General features: G+C 36.9%; 1 protein-coding gene across 2 annotated transcripts in view; it reads right to left on the bottom strand.

Moving 5' to 3' along the window:
• vps50 (VPS50 subunit of EARP/GARPII complex) overlaps positions 1-11,417 on the bottom strand; it is a 114,019-nt gene that overhangs the window by 12,572 nt on the left and 90,030 nt on the right. For both annotated transcript variants that reach the window (XM_032535044.1, XM_032535045.1), the window contains one exon: positions 546-694. In XM_032535044.1, the coding sequence (XP_032390935.1) occupies positions 546-694 (149 nt within the window). The remainder of the gene's footprint in view (positions 1-545; positions 695-11,417) is intronic.

Below are 11,417 nucleotides of genomic sequence, written 5' to 3'. Positions count from 1 at the left end.
GTGTGTGTGTGTGTGTGTAAAGAACAAAAAGGGAGAATAACAACATACAGTAGGCGGAGCACAAGGGGAAAATAGATTAGTAAGTGAGCCACTGATTGCAAGGGTTTAACACAAGTAGTAAATTATAGGGAATAAGCTATGAATTCTACCTAGGGGTAAAATAAGGCTCTTTTGCTATTTCAATATTCTTGTTTTTAATTCAAGAGGTGTTATTGACACACAATCACACACTGCAGGTAGTGCAACCCTTTGAGGGCCAGGCTGTGTTGCCTAATTAAATTATGACCACCTTGAGGTGAGGCATCGTGCTCTTTAACTTTAGAATGTTTTAAAGAACATAGTTGCCAAGTTACATCACACTGTCACGACACACAATTGAAGACATGAAATCTTTATTCTGACAAGAAATCTTCTCCCCTATAACAGAGGATTTAAGACCAATAATGCGGTGTGCTGTCTTAAGGTGTACTTAAAATGCATATTTATAATTACTTCAATCATTGCATGGTTTATGTTCACTTGAGTGTTGTGTAGAGAGTACTTACAGAGACTCAGTGGCCACCACCCTCTGTGCTAGCCCATAAAGAGTCCCACTGTTAGTGAGGACCACCATTTGGCTGAGATGGGGGCTGGGAACCTTCTCCTTTCTGTCCTCTGCTGTGCCGTGGACTCCAGCATTTTCTCCCACTGCCTCCTGGGAGACACACAAGTGGACAGGCAAGTGAACATGCAGAGTCAAAAATGCATACTCATTATATTCTTGCCAATTCAAGAGACACTTTATAACTTGTTAGGAACAAAAAGGTTCACCTTCTTTTCCTAATTGTGTGGGTTGATTGGACCCTTTTATACTATGTTTGAGAGTGTATTATGTAAAATCTTATGTTTAATATTACTGAGAAATACGTTAAATCGTTTTTAAGTCTGTTAGAGTTTCTGCGTAGGTGCAGCTGTGGAAAAGCCCGCTGTTACTTTAACAGTTGACCAGACATGAAAGATGTTTCACTTGCAAAAATGAAGACAAAATGTAGATGTGTGCTGGTAGGTAAGCATAATCTGAAATTCAATCAACCTTGTTGAACTCTGTTACATCCAAAGCACACACACTCTAAAATTCTGCTGACCAAACACTCAACAGAAAACATTTAATCTTCCTTTCGATATATTCCACTACACCTCTCCATCCAGCAACCCCTTTTATCTCTTCATTTCAAAAAACAATTGAAATAGAAACGGAAAGATTTTAACCTAAATCCCTTTCCATCAATCACAATAAGCCGTATCTGCATACAAAGTGACCAGTCAGTCAGCCGGTGAGTTTCCATACAAAAGGGTAGGTCATATTATATTCTATAAAGGGATGATGAATCACATTGGCATGTAGAGCTTTGCACCCTTCAGCTGCAAAGCCCCCTGAAACAACTTCTGGGAGACCAATAGTAATCACATTTAATAAATTAATGGGAGCTATTAGTGCTGTACCACATGATCCACTTACATACTGTACTTCTTTGCAATCTGGGTCTAATATCGTGTAGGGGCACCATTATTCCAGACGACCAGTGGACCCACTGTAATTACAGAGACTGCTTACGTAATTTCTAATTCATCTGAAAAACTCACAAAGAGACTAAAACATGAAAACTTGTGTAGTAACAGGCCTACATATCACTAATTCATCATCACTGAAAACTAGAAAGAAAGCAGAAAGTAGGCTAAATATCTGTGCTGAAGACAAAGCAGTGTTGTTAAACAGGCAGTGGTGTTCACAGTTCTAAGAAGATGATGGCTTATGTTCCTCTACAGCAATCTATTCACTAAAATAAGATATGTTAACAGCCCAGCATACAGATAAAAAATGCAGAGTGTGCATTTATGCCGATGGTGTATATGGTGAATATATGAAAACTGCAACCTTTCCACAACCTCAGTTATCTCTCTGCATTTATTCAAACCATTATCAGTCTGACATAAAATGTTATCTCATTCAGAAGGATAACACTTGAAATATATTACCTCTACAGCTAAGGGAATCTAATGGCTTCCCTGTGGAGAATGCAATATATCTCCCCTGAGAGCAACTCTTTGCGAATTTAAACGCGGTTACTAGTTAAAAGACAAACCCGGCGCAAAATGAACCTGAAAATGAAATCATGCTAATCAAATGTGACCAGTTTTATCACAAAACGCTAATTACCTTATAACGGTAGTCGGCGGGGCACGAGTAAAGTAAAAATAAATCGCTATTTCTATACCACTAACAAGGCTCGAAATAGCACCACACTTCCCCAGTAGCATAATGAGGGTCCCTACATGTAAACTGAAACACTGAGAACTTCTTAAGTGTACAGACAGTTTATTAAAAAGATAGTTTATAAAGACAGTATCATTCAAGTATACAGGCGGGCACATTTGATTAGCATGAAAACAAATCCCAGACAACAGTCGAACTCGGTACACGTGTTATTAAAACCCTAGGTTCATTTTGGGCCGGAATGGTCCTTTAAAAGTCAGAAAAGTGAATGAGACAGTAAATGAAATAAAACACTGATGATCTAATATTACAAGCCATAATTAAGATAATTATGAATATATATTATTGTTAAGGATATTATATTATTTATTATTTAAGTTTTTAAACCAGAAGTTAAGTTTTAAAACTTCTGACGTACAGTATATGCAACCAGAATTGAGAGGCGAGGACAAAAAGTACATAGTGATCTTTTGTCCTTTGGCAAGAGGCTGCAAAGCATTCACAGCACGCCTCGACTACACCAAAGCATCCAGACCTTGGCCTTTGTTCAGCTAAAACTGCTGAAAGTGTGGTTATTGTGAGCTTTGGGTAACGGGAGAACAACTAAAGCTACAAATTAAAGATGCATTTTGTTGTTACTTATCTATTTAACCACTGAAGTGTACAGATGTTTTATTTATGTTCCCATATTCCACAACATTTACATCACAACAAAGTTTATGTAATTTCCTTCAGTCTTCCTGTCATTCTTATAGAAAGGCGATTAGTACGCACTTTCAATTGCGACAAGTGATTTTACATTTTGGCCCACAATAAAAGCTGTTGAGCAGAAGTATGGACCACGTGCCAGATACACAAACATTTAAATACACAATGTGTTGTAAACAAGTGCAGACAAATAAGAAATGATTGCTGCTGTTCTTTTGTTCTCTCTCTCTCTCTCTCTCTCTCTCTCTCTCTCTCTCTCTCTCTCTCTCTCTCTCTCTCTCTCTCTCTCTCTCTCTCTCTCTCTCTCTCTCTCTCTCTCTCTCTCTCTCTCTATATATATATATATATATATTGGTAAAGCAACATTCTAGTGGTGGTACACTGTGGCCAAATTATGCACCTGCACTTCAGTGTGTCTTTGATTAGTTTCTTCTTTGAAATGGCTTCTGCCAGGGAAACTAACAAATACACTCCAGGGAAGGGAGCAAAAATGATGGGTTTTAATATGATTTGTACGTACATGTGTTTTGTTTTTTAACAAGTTACAAGTTGCAACACCTACAGTATCTTCAGGTTTAACCAATAATTGTGAGACACTTAATCCTCACCCTAAATCTCTTCCCTTTTCTAACACTGCAGTGTGTTGCCTTTAATTATGCTGTATTATACTGACTTCTATCATTGGGTTGCATCATGAAAGTTGCACTGGTAGTGTGTATATTCTCATTTGAATTAACCAACTCAATTTAACTTTGGTTGCATTGGTCTGACATTACAACAAAGTCTGGTATGGTCTATTTTTAATCTCTCTGTGTGAGGCTTGACCTTTCATTGACTGTGCCCCTGAAGCATAAACACTATATGCAAAAAAGGGGAAAAAAGTTTTCCGAAAGACTGTTGGGAGAAATGTGAAGTTTCTTTTCCAATTGCATAAAACTCTGCAGGGAATCTTCAGGTAAAAACAAATGTTAGACGAAATAGAAAAGCTGTTAAAAAGAAGAAAACCAAACATTTGATTTTATGCATCTAAATCCAATTCTGAAGCAAGAAACACATTTTTGAAGTGCTTAGGGTGACACTGAATGTGATACAGCATTCACCTTGAGTGCCTACTTTACGTTGATTAGTTCATGAGATACTTTATCTACTACCATTTTATGATCAAAATGTCAAACAGGATTTAATGGAATAGCATTACCATAAGTTCCTCATTGTTGTTGCCCTTTGGTGCCCCCAAATATCTAAATTAGTTTTGGAGATAAACATGTAAATCTTGTCTGATACTGAGACTGTCTGGCATCTTAATAATAGATACAAATACTTTCTTCCCATTAATGAATTCCTACAAATGAGAGATTGACTTTGCTTAACCGTCTTTTTAATCCTGTGGTAATTATGAATCCCGGGTTAACTTTGTGGTTGTTGGCAGACATACACCAAAATGCAGCTGCTGGAATGCTCAGATTTATCAGAAAACAGGTAAAAATAGAAAGACATCAACTCCTCAGTCATTATTACAGACCTAGTGTAATCAACTGTAGTCCAACTTGTTTTCAACTTGATATCCTCAAAGACAAGACTGCACAAACAATTATGGTTCCACTTTTATGAAGACACTCGATCAAAATGACAGATGACTTCAGTGAGATAAAGTAAACTAGCTCCATGCGTCTGCTGCCTTTCCAAGTCCATGCAAATAATGCCATATTGAACAAATTAAGCACCGGTGATAGATTTTTTTTCAAAGTTGTACAAGGACCTGAAAAACTGGGGATGAGGCAGACCTTTCTGTATAGCATGACTTACAGTGAAGAGGACATACTTCATTTGATTTACACCTTGCAGCTGCTGAAGATATTTAGAACGAGTTTCTCTGCTGTCCCAACGAGATAAATAGTGAAAATGCTTGTCTGTGTTATTTGTTTGTGGTTATTTTCAATATTTGCTACTGAACAATTTTTGGTATATGGCATGTGTGTAAAGTATTCATCAGTAGATGTAGTGTGTAGTGTAGTACTGCATACAAATAGTCTAATACACCACAGAAAATACAATTCACAGGCAATATTAGAACTAAAACCATTAGTTGATTCAGCGATTTGTCAATGGACAGAAACATAATAGGCTACTATTTTGATAATCTTTTTTGTTTTTGAAACTAACTAGTAAAAACATCCCAAACATTCTCTGGTTTCACCTTCTCAGAGGATTCACTGCATTTGTTTGTTTTAAATCCTGGTAAATAGAATACCTTTGGGTTTCGGATACCTTGGCCATGTTGAAATTCCAGTCATTAGCTTAGAAATTATACAAAATAAACTTCATATTCGGCAATGAAAGTATGACTAAAGACTAACAAGGGATGACATTAAGTTACAGTCTCCGTATTCAATTCAATTTCATGAAAAACATGTTTTGGTTTGGGGAAATTCTGAAAGACTGGCTTGTCTAAAGACCAACAGCCACATAAACAAGTGGGGCCAAAAGTAAATTTGAAGCCCTGCAGGTAATAAACAAGGTTGGCATCCTCCAAGGCAGATGCACTGCAGGGTACAATTTGTTCAACACTTGTACAGAGGCACAGAAAGCAGTTCAGCGATAAAAGAACCTGAATCGAGTTACTGATCCGCAGGAACAAGGCAGGGGGACCACTAAAACCTGATAAGTGGTGCTTGAAAAATGTTTATAGGAGCATTTTCTTTAAAAAAAATAAATAAATGTGGGGGCAATTGTATCCACATTCTAAAATAAAAGAGTGTGGAAGAGATAGTATTCAATATCCAATCCAACTTTATTTGTTAAGCACTTTAAAACGTCCAAAGTTGACCAAAGTGCTATACAGAAAAATAAAAAAAGAAACATAACATTATAACTCACAGTAAAAATTTGCTTTCTTTAAACAAGCTCTATTAAATAAACCTTCTGTATGGGAGCAGACTGACGTAATTAGTGAATGTTAAGTATGGTAATCTAACAGTTTGGGAGTAATCAACAGTTATGTAAATTATTTAATCAGGACGGAGGTAGTAGGAGGTCTTCACTGATGACACAATCATTAAGATTGCCCCAGAGGAAAATCTGCCCTAATCTAAATTGTTTGCTCAAGACAAAAGTAATGACAGAATATATTAAAGAGTTGACAGATATCAATACAATATTATTTTAGAACAGGAGAACACAAACCATCAGCAATATTACACACTGCTATGCTTTGCAATGTTGCCTCAATGACGGCAGATAAAATTGAGCCACACAAAAATAGCATACGTAACGGTGCAGATTTATTAGATGTTGAATATTAATAGGACTATATTATGTGTTACTTTTGTTGATATAGTACACTGTTATACATTGCATTCATTTTAAAATGAATTACTTTAACATTTTAGTTTTTTAACTATACTAGCCAAGCAGCAGCTAATACTAACAGTGTAAATAGTTACAACAAATACCACTGATTAGAAAAAAGCCATAGTTTAAGGACATACAATTTCAAGCCAAGTCAACATCAAAGCTTTTTTTTTTTTTTTTTATTAATTCACTATTCCATATTTAAATCCATTGTCCTTCATCTCATCACACTTTGAATACTTCTTATGGAAAATAATTAAAGTTCACAGGTGATGTTTGAACAAAAACGGTACGTCTGAACCATTGTACTTAAAAGATAAGGAAATATATCTGTGGGTGTCAGGACGATTATTTCCTTTGTAAGCTCACTGTGTTTTAATTATCTGTCTGGCGCTTGTGCTCAGACAGAAGTGACCCTTGAGGTAATGAACCATTTAAAGACCTTTTTGCTAAACATCTGAGTAAAAATAAGGGACTGAAATTTCCCTGTGACAGATTTCAGTCTTTGTGCCTCCAGATAACACCTTTCACATCCAGGATGATGATAATAATAATAATAATAATAATAATAATATATATAACTGATATGATTTAGAGTCACTTTAATGACCAGTTACACTGAAGAAGACACCTCTTCAGACCGCTGATGTTATTACCACAACATTATTATCACCTATTCACACTGAATGGGGATGCTATTGCAAGAGTAACAATTATCTTGGAATATGGCTTGACAAATCTTACATTTTGACAACATGTTAAAAACCTCATTACCAAACCGGCTATCCCTTGCACTGCAGGAACCGTATAGTCGAGGCAGTCCTTTTGTCAGTCCTGGAGTATGGTGACATAATTTAGAGACATGCCGCTGCTACCACTCTCAAACCTCTGGACTCGGTTTATCACTCTCAGTCTTAAATTAAGTGCTGACACTAGACACACTGGAAATCACTTTATATAAATACAATTATTAAATTGTCTTATTATTATGCTTTGAGGAGATTAAAGACATTACGTTTGACTCTTACTATGAACTCTTTGTGTAAGTGACAGCAATAATCAACTCACTGAGACAGAAATGCTAAAATTAGGATTTACAGTTCACCATGTTTTAAATGTTGAAAAAGGCTCATCAAAGGAAACTATATTACAAGAAAAGGGGCAAATGAATGGAACATACATAAATCACATCAACAGACTATCAATAGTATGTTCTTGCTTTATTGACTTTTTGGACTTATGCTCATATTTTTTGAGAATATTACACTTGATACTCAATACACTTGACAAAACTTTGGCCTACAATATTATTTACCCTGGCAAGAAATCATCATTGCAAACTAAATGCCTCTGTCTTAATACATTTGAGAATTTTTGTTCATACTTCTGTGTAGTCTTTGTTTCATTTCTGACCAAAAACATCCTCCTTTCTGTCTGCATCCACAGAAGCTACAGTTAAGGTCAAACTAGTCTCTTTGTTCCCTCTGCAGTCTCTCAGTCATGCTGTAGTATCTGTGTTCTTACCGTCAGGCACTGACAACTCTTCATCATCTTCGATGATCAATAATTAATGTGACTGGTACAAGACAGAAAAACGAGTTGGCATGTGGAAGTAATGGCACCTTACAGCTAGAGCTTATATATATAAAAAGATGTTTCGGGTGTTTTTTCTAAGAATAAACATGATGCCAAAAGACAAAGATATATGAGAATATTAAATATTAAAAAACATTTCACTCCAACTGCATTTATTCAAAGCTAAAACATAATTTCATTAGGGATTTTGGAAAGCAGCACCACACCAAAGCCTTCGGGAGGAATTTCTTTACTTGATTCTGTCAGCTTTGCTTACATGCAGAAGTTGAGAACAGTGTAAATATCAGCTTTGATGTCCTTCTGGCCCTTTCTATAGTGTGCTCAGGCGAAAGCAAAAACTAGTTTTGTTTGTCTGCAAGGTATTAATGCTGAAATGGTTTCCCCACGTGGACCAACAGCACTGCTAAGTATGAAGACATCAAGCATTAAAGCCAGGGAGTTTATCTACCCTTGTGTAATAATTAGAAATTAAACACTAGAATTCTCAATGAAAAGAAAACATAAAATTAAACATCCAGGGAGGGATTTGAAAACAGATAAAAGCGAAGCTTAGAATAACGCTTCAAACAACAGGGATATAGCAATAGCTTGATGTTTATCAATCGCTGATGCTTTTCATCCAACAATCCAACAGATCAAAGACAAAAGGCTGATATGTTTAACCGGCTAAAAATTATTCTTAATGAGAATAGACGGTTAAAACAGATATGTGTGTGTGTGGGTTTGTGTGTGTGTATGTACAATATTTGTGTGTGGTAGAACTCAAATATAATGATACTGCTACCCGTTATTGTATTCATATGGGACATGTAATCTCCTTCCCATAAAGCCTTAGGGAGAAAGTGGCACTAAAGATCTGTATCGATCAAAGTGAAGAGTGCAGGATTTTAGGTCCACAGGGGGAAAAAACCTCTATAGCGTATTTTAGATTTTATATAGGCCATACTTTTCAACTTGCTATTTTGTTGAACACAACACCACCCAAAAGCTTCATGCATACAATGCTACTGCAAGTGTAGCCTGGGGAAGCAAACTAGAGCGATAGGCTCCCTCATTACACTTAAGTAGCCACAATCTGCATTGCAGTCTATGGGTTTATCTTGGCTATGACCAATTCTATGTTTTTCTAAAGTGCTGAGTCGGAACCACCTCTGCTGGAGCGTATATCTTCTTATTGGGTTTCTCTGCACGTCTAATGCTTTTTTTTTGAGAAGATCAATTTTCAGTAACAGCCTGAGGTAGATTTGAGGTGGGTATGGGAAGCCCTATCAGTCAGCAGCATTAGAGGAGAGCCGCAAGCTTCCTTTCTGTCTCAAGTCTGCCGGATCCATCATTTAAAATGTGTGAAGTAATGTTATATACATACACCTGGGGGGTGGACCAGAAATATTTACTAGCAGTATTAGTAAATAGTAGGGGCGGGGAAAAAAAATCGATACAGCATAGTATCGCGATATTTTCAGTGGCAATACTGTATCAATACACAGGCGCCAAGTATCAATCTTTTATTTTATGTGTTGGTCAGTTTGTCTGCTACACAATTTGAAGCAATAAAACTGATGTGAAACCTTTTTAGATAAAACAGATGTTGACAAGTTTCCTTTTGGAAACATTTGAAATTGGGAAAAATTAGAAGTTGGAAAAAAGGTTATAAATTGCAACATATTGCAGAATATTGCAATATGTTTAAAATTGCAATAATATCATATTGTGGCATAAGTATTGTGATAATATCGTATCGGGAGGCACCTGTTGATTCCCGCCCCGAGTAAATAGTTCTCATAAATGGCTGGTCTGAGAAAAAGATGCTAATTAATATAAATACTTTGAAGGCCCTAAAAAACAATTTTCTCAATCAGCTTGTAAATGAACACATAATTTAATAAAGTAAGATGCTTAAACTTAGCCACATTTAAGCATCAGTATTCATCTAGAGCTGAAACAAATAGCTGAGTAATCAATTGAGAGGAAATTAACACTTTTAATAATTAATCATTTAAGACTTTTTTAAAGCAAATGGACAAATAATTCACAGGTTCTAGCTTCTCAAATGCTTGCTTATTTTCTTTTGAAGTGCTAAATTGAGTGCTTTTGCATTTTGGAACCAAAAAGCAAGACCAAGGTAAAAGTAAGGGACTATACAGTGATATCCAGGAGCCTAACAAAGCAAGCATGGCTTATGCCCCTGTCAAATAATACTGTAGCAATGGAGCTCCGACCTAAGAACCCGAAGAATTGTGGCCTTTCGTTTGCAGAAAAAAACAAAAACAAAAAACGTTGTTCCCCAGAAAACACTAAAATAAACATCCTTAACTTGAAAGGTTCAGTAAACTCTAATAGCTTTATAATTCTGTAATCACCCTTGTAGTGAAGGTGGAGGAGTTGAGAAGTGATCTCCAAATTGAAGTGTCTCACTCTATCGTGATTGACTTCTTACTCCTCTCCAATCCATTCCATTCCATAGAGATTTATGGGAAAGTCGAGTGGACTGCCTGCCAGGCAATTACTGTCAAGTGGATTCTATTGCACCTCTTTGTCACTCTAATACTAGAAATTTGGTTCTCATTAGATGAATGTCAAATGGAATTAGGGCCTTCATCTATTTTGTGAGACACCACCCGACACCTCAAAGCCTGACTCTGGCAACTTCTTCCCCCATAGCTGCTGGTCCACTCACCTGCTTTGGAGTGACAAGAAACACGCTACGAGAAGAAACTAACTGTAGGTTGAAATAGTTGAGTTAAGAACATGAATGAACCAAACTGAAGTGTATGGAGAATGCAGAATCCCAATGAAACGATTTATATTAATGTCCAAAATTTTGCTTATCACCATGTCTGTCACACTGAGAGATGTCAGACAGGAAGCTTAAGTTACTGTTCCAGGGGGATCAACTGTCTCCTCATCACAGCTGAAGAGCATGACCTACAGCTGAGCTTATCAATAAAGTGCATTCCACTGAAATAAAACTCATATAAAATGTCACTACTTGTGATCTACTGACAACTACAGTACTGTATATAAACAGACACACAATGGAGCTTAATTATGATCTATAATCCCTGTCAAATGGCAATCCCCTCTAGCATGTTGCACCATTCACAGAGAGACAGCAGGCCACAACAAAAAGGCGAGCCTGGACAGTTATGTGCCCTCGTGAGATGCAAACTAATGACTAGGTTCACTGTGCAGTGTGTGTGTCTGACATTAGCCACTGCCTCTCATGAGAGGCAGCCTGCCTGTGTGTGTGGGAGCTGTGCCAAGACAGTGTAGTGCACCCCAACCACAAAACATGCTTAGAGATTTTCGCTCTGCTTCTGACAGAAGAGAGCGTGAATAGTGTGCTGGACAGTGTGTGCTCAACGTAGTAGTGACCTACGGTAGCACTACAAACCTGTATGTGTGTTTATTTGTCAAAATTAGTTCCCATTTCTTTGTATACGTGTTTTGTATACGTATTTTGGTGTGTGTGTGTGTGTGTGTGTGTGTGTGTGTGTGTGTGTGTGTG

The sequence above is a fragment of the Etheostoma spectabile genome, chromosome 14 (assembly GCF_008692095.1).
Source record: "Etheostoma spectabile isolate EspeVRDwgs_2016 chromosome 14, UIUC_Espe_1.0, whole genome shotgun sequence".
In the NCBI taxonomy this organism is placed as follows: Eukaryota; Metazoa; Chordata; class Actinopteri; order Perciformes; family Percidae; genus Etheostoma; species Etheostoma spectabile.
Note: the sequence above shows the minus strand (reverse complement) of the source record. Positions and strands in the feature narration are given on the sequence as shown.